The following is a 15,473-nucleotide window of genomic DNA, read 5'->3' as shown; positions in this document are numbered from 1 at the left end:
AAGAAACAGAAACAGATGTACATACTTGAACGCCACAGCGCCACGGTCTGAAAGGTTTTCTGGGAGGGATATATTTGGTGCAATGGCTTTACACCTCATAAGGTGTCACTGAGTGGGGGTGGGTTTTTAACCAAAAGACCACAGTTCATTTTGGAAAGTGTGGGCTCTGTCAGATGCTGTGAACTGCTGCCGTGTCATGTCATAGAGTTTGTGGGAGGATGTTCAGTTTAGTTTCTCCTTGCAGCAGAAGGAAGTGAGGTTGCTGTCATTTCCTTCTACCAGTATGATTTAGTTTAGCCCTGTTCCCCCATGTGTCACTGGCTTACAAAAGGACATGGTGGGGGAGTAGGATGTAGGAGACTAAAGTTAAAATTCGAAGGAACTCCATGAATCCTGGATGAAACATGTCTGCGTGTTGTGTTGACTAAGACTATCATTAGTGTGTTTTGGCATCACTGCTGAACAAAAAATTTCGACGGATACTAAAATGAAATTTGGCCCTTTGACGAAGCTGTTACATTCCATGAAAACTTTCAGTCTGGCCAGACCAACAAGTGGATCTGCTTGAACTCTGCTTGAAAGAAGAGATTTCTGTCCTTTTCATAGTGGAGTAGGAGGCCTGGTTATTCCCTAGGAAGCAGCATTTGAAGTTACCAGTCTCTCTCTCACTCTCTCACTCACACCCATATGTTGGCATGGCTGTCCTTGTGAGGACATTCCTTGACATAATGATTTCCCTAGCCCCTTACCGTAACCCTAACCATCTCAACTAAGTGCCTAACCATGACCTAATTGTAACCATTACCCTAAAACCAAGTCTTAACTTTCACAGTCTTGTAAAGATGTCACAGACTTTGCACAAATGTCCTCACTCTGATGGTGTAAAGCTCCAATTGGTCCTCAGAAAGATAGCTGTACAAAAGCACACACACACACTCCCGCACACACACACACACACGCTCAAAATTTTTGGCGCATTTCATGAGAAATGTGTTTGATAATCACAGTCTGTTATCACTTGGTGATAGCTTGTTTTTCGCTGCGTGAAATAAATATGCAGTAAGAAATGGCATGTGTTGTTTAGTATATTCACTGTAAAATAAGTATGAAGTGATGCCACTAGGCGTTCACAGGCATTCACATGTGTGAATGCAAAAGTACTGCAAACAGCTCCTGTAACTTCCTCATTCACATTTGTGGTTTTTGACTGAGAAAGCATCCCCCTTTTGTGCTGCAGTTGTCATTTGCTGCCTGTCTTCTTTTTTGATTGCAGCACACTGAGGCAGCAGTGATGGCAGGCATGACTGCGTTGCCACTTCAAGAATTCATTGCATCGTTGGACAATACCTTTCTGCCAAGAATTCTGCAAGTTTGCTCTGGAGTGTATTTCCAAGGTAAATCTCTTATTGCGTTTTTAATGGTGAAAGAACATTTCTATCTATATTGTACCGTTTATTAATATATTAACTTCTTGTACATGTGTAATGACAATAAAGTTGAATCTAAACTAATCTAATCTTCTTGCCTAATACGACAGTGAGTATTTGTTGTAGTTGGGAGTTTATGACTAAGAATTAAAAATGTTGGATAGCGTGTAAGACTGTGTCGTAGTTAAGAAAACGCTGAATGACGATTTTTAAAATTTTTGTTGCTTTCTTGCCCCATTTCTCACTTTCTCTTTCAGGTTCGATATATGAAATCTCTGGGAGTGAAGTGTGCTTTTCTACCGGGGATCTAATAAAGGTTATTGGCATTGAGCTCTTATCAGTTTGCTGCGAAGACATCAGCAACAATGACAAATTTGAGCTGCCTATCAACCACACGGGTAGGCTGGAGATACACACAACATTTTCAAGAGATTGTCTCAGTCAGTTTAGTCGCTGTTCATTAAACCTTGCTTCTTCCTCAGGGTTATTCAAGGTTGTACCGGAGGAAATGCCGTACAGCACGGTAGAGGAGATGGTGAGCCTGAGACCCATAGGCCTGGAATCCTGCCTTCCCTTCACTTTCACCAGCCGCTCCAAGATAACCCTTGGCAATTTCACACTGGGGGCCGGGAGAGCTTTGACTGTACTCTCCATTGAGAAGCATGAGGGCGAAGAAGATCAAGTCCGCTGCCACGTTAAAGGACAACAAGAAGCCTCGGCGGACATTTGCATTCCTCTTTCTTCCCGAGGGGAGTTTTATGAGTGTGAGAGCGAGGAATGCTTTACTCTGAGAGAGATCATGACCTCGCCCTCCCTGCGTAGTCGAAGGTTTCGCTTCAACAACACCGCCAAGTCTCAGCGGCCCCTAATCCTCAGCCCAGTATACCAGGTCCAAGCCATCATGAACAGTGAGAATAACCTATTTTTTAACTATTATATAAATAATAATTACATATATTTACATGGTTAACATAATTCAAAATCCCTTGAATGTAGATAATGGGTAAATTACAGTAGATTTTAACTTTATATTATTTATTCATTAAGAGGAACTTGCACTTCCATATTGTGACATTTATAGTTTTAGGCACATGTTACTTTATTATTTACATTACATTTATTCAAATGGAGATTATGTTTTTACTCATAAAACCATGAGTACTATGACTAAACTAAACACTGATAAATATATTTATTTAAAGTCTTTCAGTGATTCTTTCTTTTGAACTGTATTGAGCTTTTTCACTCATAGAATACAATGTATTTTAAATTAACATAATATTTTCTGCATTACTTGTCAAACTTGAAGTATATTTTGCTAATAATATTTGAAGAATCTGAATGCAGAATGACTGCTGAGTATTTGAGCCACGCTGCTAGTTGCACGTACCTTCGGCCACTGATAAACCATAGCATTTTCTGGTTTCACTTCATTTCACTTTTAGTAAGTGCCTTCGCTTTTTCTAAAAGTTTTTCCTTTTTCAACAGTGAGGAAGAACGTATTGAAGTTCCCCTCCAGCTTAGAGGTGGACGTGGTTGATGTCACAGAAGTGTGTAAAGATGTGGATTTTGTGACACCCCTCAGTCTGACAGAGGTCGTTTCTCAGCCTGATGAATCATTTCCTGCAGTAGCGGAGATATTAGAGGGCCCGGAGAGCCGTTCTCTGTTGAAGAGCAGCTGGCTGACCGAACTCAACAAGGATAAGCACCTGATTTTGCACAAGAAAGGAACCTCCGCCATGGTTTTATTTTCCAGCTCGAAGAGCCGGAAAGCCCAGCAGTACTTCCTGGTATCTCAGCAATATGGAGGACGATTCCGGAGACGGCCAAGAGAGTTTAATTCTGTGTATGAGCTGTATGTTGCTTCACTCAATACACCAGGTCTGAAGGTCAGTGTAACAAGGAACTGTGAGGAGGTTGAGGAGGAAGGCCTGCCTGCCCTGAGTGTGGGGGAACAGCTGGAGGTTTTGCGCTGCGATAGAATGGAGTTGCCGAGTGAAAGTAACGTGGCACAGAGGCAGTCTGTTGAGGCTCTTTTGTGTCAGCGTCTTCAAGAACCAGATGATGGGGATGATGATGATGATGATGATGACGAAAAGGAGAAAGTCAAAGAGGACGATGAAAAAGAGGAGATTTTTCTGCCTCTGTACATGCAGTGTCACTTTGTGGAAATACTAGGTGATAACAAGAAGTACAAACTCAGGGACTTGGGTAAGGAGTTTAATTTGCCACTGGATGTTAAAGTGGTGAGCCGCGATACAGAACTGGAGAATGATCCACTAGTTGGGTTTCCATGTCTCAGGATAGAGGGGGCCATGCTGGAGCCCACCATCCAGGCAAGCCTTTTACACAAGCCAGACTACTGTTTTGAGATCCCAGCTAACTGGCTCTCTATGTCCGTCTCTTTCACTAAGGACCCCCTGCCATGGCCCCACGGTCAGCCCCCAAAGTGCCACGTAGACAGGGTTACCGAGGTGACAGACACATTCTTTTATGAATTTCGCAAACAGGGTACCCCGGAAGAAGCTCCTCCACCTCGACCACCAAAGCGAAATTTGTCAAGTGTGAAACCTCCCAAAAAATCGAAATCTTCAAAGAAAGATAAAACCAAACGTCGCGCAGACAAAAGCGTCCCAACCAAAGAGTTCAGTGATTTGACTTTAAATAACAAAAAAAGGCCACCAGCTCCACCACCCCCTGTAAGTAAGACTTAACATTACATTATATTACATGTTTGAGAGCTGTTTAGCATGTACTTGTTTTACAGCTGTTGCTTTTAACATGATATCTTGTCATGTTGCTCAACCCCATCTGTAAACCACACCCCAGTGTAATAACTCTCTTAAAACATTTCTCACGATGTCAGTTCCAGGAAACATTAAACTTGGTAAAATGTCAGACTGATGCTTCCACTTTTTTGTCGTGGTTAACAAGTCATGCTTGTAACAACACAGTTTCTTACTTCCTCTCGTTTCGCAGGCTAACGCGGACGATGAACCCTTACCACCAATCCTACCCCGAAAGCCCTCCGGGGCTGAAGCGACAATTGGCAAGGCTCTGCCGAACACTTATGTAAGAATTGAGGAGTCTAAGAAAACAGGTGAATCTCACTTTCTATATCTCTCTGGAAGAATAATTCCTATGTTCAGTTAGTGTGTATTCCTCACGTTTTTGATTCATGACGAAATCAAAAACACTTCCTAGTCTGGGCTGTGGACATCAGCCACAAGCCCACATGTACCAGTTGAAGATGCAATTGTATAACTGAGCTAGTATTTTAAAAAGGCCACTGTATTCTCTAAAACAAGCTATTAAAGCACGTAAAAATAGTGCTTCATCAGTGCATTGACACACATCGTCGGGATTTTTGTTCCCAGTGTATGACTCCAACAACAGTTCAGTGAAGTATCATTTTTAATACGTTGTGACACTAATGGAACTTAATGGAGTTCATGGTCTCTCGGACCTAGTTCTTAAGACAAAATCTGATGTTTTTATAGTCATTCCATGCATAATTGTCAAGAGACAATCACATTGTGTGTAGCAAATGATAAAAGGAGAATATTGGGAATGTTACTAATTATATATCATGCTTATTTCTCCCCAGCACCTGTGTGTGACATTGAAGCTGATGTGGACAGTGACCATGACTACGAAACTGTGGATGAGACTTTGGTGTCATTGGTGAAGACAGCACAAGAGAATGTCATGTTCTATTAAAAAAAAAAAAAAGAAGAGAGAGAGAGAGAGACACTTGTGAGATATAACACAAGGGAAATGAGAACTGAATGTAACAAGAACAAAAGTGTCTCAGTTATTTAAGATGTCATGTCAAGGTAAGACCTGTGCATGAAATCAAAAATGTTAAGTTAAGACTTATGCTAAATATCATCAGTTGAACATATTTAAGAAAACAAAATTGAAGCTTTAAGTTACAACTGCATATTCTTGATTGTATGCTAGTATACGGCCTGCAATAACCCATGAGATGGATATTTGTAGGCTTTTGAGCAACTCTTTATTTGGTTCCCTAACAACAAACTGTCAGTATCTGGTGCTTCTGCCATAGTCAGCGGAATTTCCTCTGACTTGCTACTTTGCTCCTCTGCCAAAAATACTTCCCTCTTTGATGCTGAGGTTTTCCTCGACACAAACTTTGGTTGAACAAACTATCCTTGGAAACACTTTTTGCATTTATTTGACCATGTGGTAAATTTTGGGGCTGTAGTTAATAGTTCTGTATACAATTAATATATTTATATTGTGCAATACCAAGCAGTTAATTACTGTATATATTACTGTTTTACTGTATGTATATATGGTATAAAGCAGCCATAACACCCTGCAGAAGGCAACAGTCCAATATGACACCACAAACAACAGCCCTACAAATGATCAGAGCTGAATCTGTAACTTAAAAATTCACATTTATAAGCTTCACAGGGGGTAGCTATGGGTTGCATTTTATGTATATGTCAACTGTCTACAGTATATATGCTAACTCTAAAGGCTCAATCCAGCCATTGATGGGTGGCAACAGTCTAAACCACAAACTAGTATCACTGCAATGGCAATAGCTCTCCCTCAAACCACATCAAACTAATTGTGTGAGCAAACTGGTGTCGGACGGCAACATTATCACAAAAGAATGAGTTTTTTGCAACTTCGTTGACTTATGGGCCTTCCATTGTCCATATCATCTCCATTTATTTTAAGGTTCAAACTATTATGTCAGTTGTTTGTAGCGTATTGTGCTTAATTTTGTACTGATGACATTAATTATAAAATATGACTTCTGAATGCACCCAGACCCGTTTGGTTTGTTCAAACTTTGTTGAACCTTGTTTACAGTGTGTACCCCTGGAGCCATATAAAAGTGTCACAAGATGTGCTGTGCATCCTTCCTGACCATACAAACGATGCAAAATTAACAAATTAAACATCAAATTATCATACAAACATGTATGATAAAGTAGGCATGTCGATATTTGAATATGAATAAACGTACAGTGTGTATATATATATATATATATATACATATATATACACACTATATTGCCAAAAGTATTCACTCACCCATCCAAATAACTGAATTCAGGTGTTCCAATCACTGCGATGGCCACAGGTGTATAAAATCAAGCACCTAGGCATGTAGGCTGCTTCTTCTAACATTTGTGAAAGAATGGGTCTGGAGTGACGAATCACGCTTCTCCATCTGGCAATCTGGTGGACGAATATGGGTTTGGCGGTTGCCAGGAGAACGGTACTTGTCTGACTGCATTATACCAAGTGTGAAGTTTGGTGGAGGAGGGATTATGGTGTGGGGTTGTTTTTCAGGAGCTGGGCTTGGCCACTTAGTCCCAGTGAAGGGAAATCTCTTGATATGCTTCAGCATACCAAGAGATTTTGGACAATTCCATGCTACCAACTTTGTGGGAACAGGAAGGGGCCGTCCCTAAACTGTTCCCACAAAGTTGGTAGCATGGAATTGTCCATGACTGTGCACCAGTGCACAAAGCAGGGTCCATAAAGTCATGGATGAGTGAGTTTGGTGTGGAAGAACTTGACTGGCCTGCACAGAGTCCTGACCTCAACCTGATAGACTGTGAGCCAGGCCTTCTCATCCAACAAGTGTCTGACCTCACAAATGTATTTCTGTAAGAATGGTCAAAAATTCCCATAAACACACTCCTAAACCTTGTGGAAAGCCTTGCCAGATGAGTTGAAGCTGTTAAAGCTGCAAGGGTTGGCCTGACGTCATATTAAACCCTATGGATTAAGAATGGGATGTCACTTAAGTTCATATGCATCAAAGGCAGGTGAGCGAATACTTTTGGCAATATAGTGTGTGTGTGTGTGTGTGTGAATGTATATATACATACACACCACATACACACACACACACACACACACACACATACATATGTATGTACGGCATGTGGCACATTTTGGGGATCAAACCGCTAACCCTCTGGTTCGTGGACAACCCGCTCTATCTACTGAATCTGTGTGTGTATGTGTGTGTATATATATATATATATATGTGTATATGTACATATATGTGTATATATATCTATATATATATGTCTGTCCATCTTTCACTTTCATTCCCACTGTTAATAAACTATTCTTATGATATTGTATTTAGTGTATAGAATATTTTTATTTACTTGACAAACTGCAAAAAATGCTAGTAAAGGACACCCACTATTGTGTACAATCTTTTAATTTTGCAAAAGTAAGTTTTATATAGACAAAAATAAATCGAGTGCTTGTATTCCAAAACTTTAAAAATTACAAAATCTTTTAGGATGGAGAGAAAGATCAATAGTATTAACTAACAACAACGGCTTCTTCAACAGCAATACATTTGGGACTTGCAAAGTAGCAGAAGCAACCTCAAGGTTACAGGATGTGTAAACCAAAGGCCTCATCAAACCTAAAACGCATGTTCTTTGACTAACATCAACCACATGACAGCACCTTGACAGATAAGAAGTCACTCTGTTCTGCTGCTTTAAAGAGGTCAGAGGAATTAGACTGGGCTGATTTGAGTTACAATCCACCATATTATCCATACTAATGATTTTGTCAGGTTAAATTCAAACAAAATCACCCGGCAGGTGCTAAGACAGTGTCTAATCATCGTTGTCTGTTGATTTGTAGTGGTCTTCATCAATGGTGGAAAAAATGTGACCTTCGTTGCTCAGAAATTCAACAGCTTGCCTGTCGGAAGACAAAGAGAAACACATGTAGCATTTTTTAGACATATGAGACAGACAGTACAATAGAAAGGTTTATAATAGCTGCTCTCAAACCAGACTGTTCTGTGGTCTCAGACGTGACACGTGAACGCCACACTTCTCCATCTAAGCATTTTTTTTTCTGTTTGTATTGTTAAATGCGAGTTGCTAAGTCATGCACGTGTTTGACTGAGCACTGTACACTACAATTGTGTTACGTTCCTCTTGTGCTAGGAAAGTACCTACCTTCATGCAAGAGCTATAGTTTAGGTCAGCCCAAAAGCGCCTAATACATAAAGAGCAAATGACAGCTCAGAAGATATAGTATGAAATCTTTGTTCTAACAGATTTCAAATGAAATAGTATTAAGTTGCACATATCAAAAACAGTATTCATTCACTGTATAGTTAGCATTCGTACTTGACGTTCTACTGTGTAGTTGTACATATCATCACCAGAGTACATTCACTGCACAGTCAAAGCTCCACTTGTATATCTGCTGTTTATGTGTTCCTTTTGTATTCTGGGGCATAATATGTGGTAGTGGAAGTAGTTAGTGAAAGTAGCACGACAGCAGTTGCAGAAGTAGAACTAGTTATTGGGTCGGTCTTGTAATCATTTATATAGCACAGTGGGACTAGCAGAAACGGTATTTTACACCTCTGTATGTTATCATTAACACATTATGGAATTCACAATAATCAACTTGAATCACGAAAGACTATTTTCTGAATATATATATGTTTTATATAGTATAATGAAACTCTGGTATTTGAGAGTCTTGATTGTGAAATAAAGTTTTAGAAAGAGACTGTACCTCAATTATTATAAGCCTTTTCTACTATTAACTTGTAACCTTTTTTTTTTTCTTCTCTTAAACAAGTTCTCCATTCATTTTTTAAACAGCCAAAACATCCCAACATGTAAAAGTTTTGGAAAAGGGCTACACAGTAAGACCCTAAATAAAAAAAAAAAGTAAAAAAAAAAAGGAAGTTAAATTTATTTAGGATTTTACAACTCAGTCAAAGTTCTGCTTTAAAAGACGGTTTTCTATGGTCAGACACAAGAATTATTTTATTTTCCATCAGTTAACGCCTTTGAAACGTTAACGTTGAACTTCTCTTACTTGATGACGGCCATACTCATGCCACCGAGCCTCTGCTTTAGGTCCTGAATGCTGATGCCCTGCTGGTCTGGGCAGCCTCTTATCAAACTCAGGACCTGGTGACAAAAACATGGACAGAGCATTAAAACCCCAAACAGCGTCAAACTGCAAAAAGAAGTTCTCTTTGCGATACTATTAGGTCACTGAGAAAGGACAACTATTTCTGAATTTGACATTTACAGGATGGAGACAGGAAGTCTGTCACAGTGTAGGAACTTCCAGCAAAATAATAATTTTGGTGAGACATAAACTGTTTTCATATCTAGCTCATGTTCTTGTCCACGTTAATCTGCGGTAGTAAAAATAGTCTCTTGATTTGTTTGTGACTGCTTTTTCACACATTTACGCTCACCTGATTCTGATTTCCGCTCAGCCCATTATTAGCCATGTCGTTGGCGCCTGCGTAGCTCCCTCCCATACTTCCCACGGCTGGTCGTGACAACGACGTGACGTTACTGCTCATTCCTCCTCCAGCAACGGACTGAAAGAGAACCAAGTCGTAAAGTGGGTTGACAATTTTTTTATTTTTTTTTAATAACAGCATACAGGGTATTTAAAAACATATATATATATGTCGACATTAGCATTAGCAATAGTGGTGCAACGGATCATCACTGATCCGTGATCCGATCGGATCAATATCTTCGGTTTGGCACACACGTGATCGACGGATTGATTTATGAAAAAAAAAAAAAAAGTTGTGCGCATGTTCAGTCCATACACAGCGTGGTCATGGCGAGCGGAGGAACGGAGGAGCTTGAACGCCCCGCGTCATTTAAATCCCCTGTATGGGGGAATTTGGCTTCCCTGTCAAATATAATGATGAAGGAAAGAGGTTAGCGGATAAAACCGTGACGGTGTGTAGGCACTGTGGCACAAGAAAGCCATATGACAGTGGAAACACATCAAGCATGGCCACGCATTTGAAGCGACATCACCCCGGTGTTTCACTGACAGGAGTGAAAACGAGATATGCCTTTTTATGTTGCACTTTAAGTTATGTTAAAAAGAAGATATTATGTCTTGTGCACTTTAAGTTGATTTTATATATTTTAATTTAAAAGTGTTAATAAACAAAAAGACAAAACTTATGTTTATTTGTCTTGTCTTGTCTTTTTTTTTTTTTTTGCTGATTCGAAAAATGATCCGATCCGTGAGTTTTTTGATCCGTTGCACCCCTATTAGCAAAACTGAATATGTGGGACATAGTTAAGGTTGAAATTACGATTTCAAGAATGTCAGTTAGTTTAAGTTATGCAGTTTTGTTAGCGAGGAGACAGCATGTGTTAATGTAATCAAAGTTATAGGAGGAAATGAAAAAGCTGCTATTAGTGTGGCGCCATGTGAACTGTACATCTCTGGACTGTAATGTAATAATTATACACTGAGGTGTTATCAGCTGCTCCGTCAATAACCCGACACTGTCTGTGTGGAGGCAGCCAACAACCCAAACATCCTCACTTGCCTTCGATGCTGCTACTGCAGTAACACTGGTAAGACTTCATAGCACAACCCTTAGAGTTTCTGGGTATTCTCAAAGAAACTGATCCTAACTTCCTCATTTTTCAACTGACAGTAAATGCTGTTGTTTGAGATCAATTTACTCACCATGGTCTGAGGTTTGCTGAGCATCATGTGTGCATAGACGACCTCCATCATGTGTGAGGTGATTTCATTCATGTCCTCCAGTGGCCTGATGCTAAACGCCACGACAGATCTGTGATTCTGGGACAGGAAAGCAAATGCACACACTCTCAGTCTCAGTACAGATGAATTTTTGAGGAACATCATGGAGGTACAGGTCTAGGAAACATTAACTGCATGTATTTCAAGAAACGAGAAACTAAATTGATCAGCATATTGTGCCTTAGCATTTTTTAATAGAACCAAGTGCACACAAGACCCACCCAAAAACATGTAGATATGTATTTCATGAAACTTTCCAAGTACTACTGCTTGTGCAACAAAGTTCCTACATAAGATGGCAGCCGAAATGTCACATGGGCATGTGGCCTTGCAAAGGACCATAAGGCTACGTTCATTTTTGTTTCTGGGTACTATGGAGAAGGCTTTACCTGAAAGGAGCGTAAATTGCCAGAGACTTTGACATATGTTCCAGGGGGGAGGACAGTGCTGTCCACACCAGGGTCCTATACAAAAAATAAAAAAAATAAAAAACAAAAATCTCTTTTGAGTTCTGTAATATCACACACAAAAAATAAATCTGATATAGTTTCTAAAGAAGGATTAATCGAGCAATATTCAGATTCCCAACAGGCACAAGAGGAGTCAGTTATTTTATAGCTAACACTGTGGGATTACTAGAACCTATTTTTAATGTAAGCATGTATTTGAGTTGTATAGTAGTATAGGAGTTGTGCCGCATTAATCAAATCAAACAAAATAAAAAATTATGATCAAATATTTTGCCATGTATCTATGTACACATATAAGGAATTCGTTCTCAATATGCGCAGGGAGTCTTTTAGCACCAAGTAACATTTCATTTTCTCTTTTTCTTAATTGCGATGCAATTGAACAGAAATGATTTGTACTAATCATTCTACCAATTATGACCAAAACATACGTGCTCAATAGTTTTTTCTAATTAATGATCCAAGAATGCATGATTTATGTGGTTGCCAAATCTTAGTTGAACAGGAAACCACCAACTATGGGGCAATCTGCTTAAAGTTTTTTTTAAACCACTTGTTTATATATTACAGTTAACTGTGCTTAAGTAACAACAGGAAAGTATTGTAAATGGGGAAATTATACCCATTTACCTCTGTGTCCACCCACTGCTTCACATCCATGGGAGCCCCTGTCATATCATCGACCTTGTACTGAATGTTGGTCATGGACTTGTCTGTGCTTCTGATGACACCCACAATGGTGACCTGTGACACGGATCATGAACAGTTATCAAACAATACAGTCAGGAAAGTTTAATAACCACATACTTATTATAACACACCGTTTTGTATAATCAGTTGAGTTTATATACAGTCCCTGACAAAAGTCTTGTCACTTATCCATTTTGTAGAAACAACAGTTTATAACCTGACTTTTAATTAATCCATTGGTTTTAGAAATGGCTCATATGAAAGCTAAAACCCTCCCAAATTATGTTTGATATACTAAAATAAATTTGCTTCACTGAAGAAAGATTGATCATTTAATGAACACAGAAAGGTCAGATTTTGGCAAGACAAAAGTTTTGTCGCCTACAGAAAGTAATGTGAAAATTGAACAAATCATTTACTTCAAATACAAAAATATGATGCATAACATCAGTGAATTAAGTACTGGTGCTGTGGGATCCATATTTAATATCTTGTATAACTTCCATGAGCTTGAAGGACTGCATCCATGCGGTTCGACAATGATTCATACAATTTATTGATGAAGTCATCAGGAATAGCAAAGAAAGCAGTCTTACATGCCTCCCAGAGTTCATCAAGATGCTTTGGTTTCGTCTTCCATGCTTCCTCTTTCATTCTTCCCCAGACATGCTCAATGATGTTCATGTCTGGTGACTGGGCTGGCCAGTCCTGGAGCACCTTGATCTTCTTCGCCTTGAGGAACTTTGATGTAGAGATGGAAGTATGCGATGGAGCACCATCCTGCTGCAAAATTTGACCCCTTTTATGGTTGGGAATGTAAGAGGTAGCTAATACTTCTTGATATTTTACGCTATTGATATTGCCTTCCACCCTGCAAATCTCTCGCACACCCCCATACTGGATGTAACCCCAGACCATGATTTTCCCGCCACCAAATTTAACTGTTTTCTGGGTGAATCTCGGATCCATGCGAGCTCCAGTAGGTCTCCTGCAATATTTGCGGCGGCTGTGATGTAATTCAACCGAAGATTCATCTGAGAAATCCACCTTCTGCCACTTTTCCAGCGTCCATCCTTTTAGCAGGCTGTGGGCCTTGGCAAATGCCACACGTTTTTTTAATTGCCTTTTGTTTAGTGCTGGTTTCTGGGCACTGATTCTACCATGGAGGCCATTTCGAGACAGGATTCTACAAACTGTTCTGGTTGACACGGGGACTTGAGGTGACCAGGCCTGGTGGAGCTCTGCTGCAGTGGAAAAGGGGCTGGCCTTGGATTTTCGAGCCAACAAACGGTCCTCCCGAGCAGTTGTCTTGCGGGGTCTGCCGGACCTGGGCTTGTCAAAAACATCTCCAGTCTCTTCAAATCTTTTTCTTATTCTTGTAAGACTGCTTTCTTTGCTATTCCTGATGACTTCATCAATAAATTGTATGAATCATTGTCGAACCGCATGGATGCAGTCCTTCAAGCTCATGGAAGTCATACAAGATATTAAATATGGATCTCACAGCACCAGTACTTAATTCACTGATGTTATGCATCATATTTTTGTATTTGAAGTAAATGATTTGTTCAATTTTCACATTACTTTCTGTAGGCGACAAAACTTTTGTCTTGCCAAAATCTGACCTTTCTGTGTTCATTAAATGATCAATCTTTCTTCAGTGAAGCAAATTTATTTTAGTATATCAAACATAATTTGGGAGGGTTTTAGCTTTCATATGAGCCATTTCTAAAACCAATGGATTAATTAAAAGTCAGGTTATAAACTGTTGTTTCTACAAAATGGATAAGTGACAAGACTTTTGTCAGGGACTGTATGCATGGTAGATACATCAATACTGATCTTTTAATGTTGAAAATTGGCTGAGCTGAGTCCCGATCGAGTCATAAGTAAACAAAATTTCCTTCCCTACAGATTCATAAAGGTTCTTCTTATTTTACTTGTATTATAAATAGGGTTATCAACACTAATGTAGCGTTGAGACGGTTGAAGTAAAGTACTTCCACACAGCAGACATGTTTAATCACGTTAAATTTTTTGCAGCTTTGACGATGGCCAACTGCCATTAAATCAGAAGAACACTTTTTTTTTTACACCACAGGGATGTGATTTTGGTTTATTACACACCAAAAATAAATATATACAAAAGTAGACAAACTTTCAGAGATTCTAGCTTACTATCTAGGATTTGTAGTCTTTCTTGCTTTAGTAAAATCAATATATTGAGACTATTTACTCTGACAAATCACACAATTTAAAAAAATAAATTCTTGTCATGCTTTAAAAACAAACATTATCATCAGTTCAAGCCCTTGTGTATTTGCACCAAGCTGCATGTTGTACCCTCCCTGCTCTTATTCAGCTTACCTGGGCAATTTCCACATCTCCTACTCTGAAGGCCTCTTCAGCCTGTGAAGCAGACATCAGCTGAGACACTGTGCAGGGGATTATTTGAGTAGCACGAGTTCTCTGCAAAAAACAAAACAAAAACACACACACACACAAACACACAGGTTGACACCTTCAGTCAGTGTGTCCACCACTATACATTATGAGCACAAAGGCATATAAAGAGGGATAGTGTTGTTTTGATTGACTTTCAGATGTGTTTAGCGATTGATAGTGTTGGTTTGATAGATTTTCAGACCGTGTTTACTGCTATAGATCTGTTTTTAATGAATTAAAAGGATATTGCAGAGTAGATTTTAGTACGAACCCCTTTCTTCTCTCCTCCCTGGGATAAGGCAGGTGATGCAAAGCCTCCTGGAGATTGAGTGTAACCCCCAGCCATAGTAGACTCACCGTATCCTCCTGAAAAACACCAAAAGCCAGCTTAACTGAGGACGCGCCTATAATTCATTCCTTTCATTTAAAGCATACATAACTGACAATGGTAACATTAACATCCCACAGCAACAAAGAAGAGGCAAATTAGTGGCCAAGCTAACGTTAGCCACAAACAGACAACGTCAACAAGCCCACCAAGTCGCTTTATAAACACAACAGTGTAAACATTATACTCACCCTGATTCCACATGTTGGCACGTTGTATGTAAGTTGATAAAACTAATATGAAACGTTACTGACAATATGGAGCAGGGTCTGCTGCACTTCTGTAGCCTTCCTTGTGTACTCCCGCGCGCCACTCAATGGTGTACAGAGCATGCGCACAGCAGAAGTCCCGCGCAGATTGTGACAGGTTGTTTTAGCCCTCATTTTTGCTTGTCAGGCCTTCGCTTCCACTTTGGTGCTAGCTTTGATCTGTTTAAGAGCATCGGTTGTAGTCCCAGCT

General features: G+C 39.6%; 2 protein-coding genes across 4 annotated transcripts; one reads left to right on the top strand and one right to left on the bottom strand.

Moving 5' to 3' along the window:
• Positions 1–811: 811 nt before the first annotated feature.
• themis2 (thymocyte selection associated family member 2) lies at positions 812–6,284 on the top strand. Of its 3 annotated transcripts, XM_084556319.1 has the most exons (6): positions 812–1,394; positions 1,685–1,825; positions 1,910–2,335; positions 2,916–4,126; positions 4,407–4,527; positions 5,035–6,284. In XM_084556319.1, the coding sequence occupies exons 1-6, from the start codon at positions 1,292–1,294 to the stop codon at positions 5,145–5,147; spliced, it is 2,115 nt and encodes a 704-aa protein (XP_084412445.1). In that variant the 5' UTR covers positions 812–1,291; the 3' UTR covers positions 5,148–6,284. The 3 variants fall into 3 exon arrangements, with proteins under 3 accessions (XP_084412445.1, XP_084412443.1, XP_084412444.1); XM_084556317.1 differs by having other exon boundaries at positions 1,685–2,335; XM_084556318.1 differs by lacking the exon at positions 812–1,394 and having other exon boundaries at positions 1,599–2,335.
• Positions 6,285–7,641: 1,357 nt separating this feature from the next.
• On the bottom strand, positions 7,642–15,346 carry rpa2 (replication protein A2). Its single transcript, XM_084556953.1, has 9 exons — positions 15,206–15,346; positions 14,898–14,992; positions 14,549–14,650; positions 12,122–12,235; positions 11,411–11,485; positions 10,944–11,060; positions 9,688–9,816; positions 9,297–9,391; positions 7,642–8,153 (listed from the first exon to the last, which is right to left on the bottom strand). The coding sequence occupies exons 1-9, from the start codon at positions 15,216–15,218 to the stop codon at positions 8,066–8,068; spliced, it is 828 nt and encodes a 275-aa protein (XP_084413079.1). The 5' UTR covers positions 15,219–15,346; the 3' UTR covers positions 7,642–8,065.
• Between the last annotated feature and the right edge of the window lie 127 nt (positions 15,347–15,473).

The sequence above is a fragment of the Chelon labrosus genome, assembly GCF_963514085.1.
Source record: "Chelon labrosus genome assembly, chromosome: 12".
Taxonomy (NCBI): Eukaryota; Metazoa; Chordata; class Actinopteri; order Mugiliformes; family Mugilidae; genus Chelon; species Chelon labrosus.
Note: the sequence above shows the minus strand (reverse complement) of the source record. Positions and strands in the feature narration are given on the sequence as shown.

Coding starts and splice junctions, on each gene's coding strand:
- themis2 (XM_084556317.1), top strand. CDS start 1,292: ATGGCAGGCATGACTGCGTTGCCACTTCAAGAATTCATTGCATCGTTG. Junction 1,395..1,684: donor CTCTGGAGTGTATTTCCAAG/GTAAATCTCTTA, acceptor TTTCTCTTTCAG/GTTCGATATATGAAATCTCT. Junction 2,336..2,915: donor GGTCCAAGCCATCATGAACA/GTGAGAATAACC, acceptor CTTTTTCAACAG/TGAGGAAGAACGTATTGAAG.
- rpa2 (XM_084556953.1), bottom strand. Junction 14,651..14,897: donor AGGGAGGAGAGAAGAAAGGG/GTTCGTACTAAA, acceptor TGTTTTTTGCAG/AGAACTCGTGCTACTCAAAT. Junction 11,061..11,410: donor GCAATTTACGCTCCTTTCAG/GTAAAGCCTTCT, acceptor TTCCTGTCCCAG/AATCACAGATCTGTCGTGGC.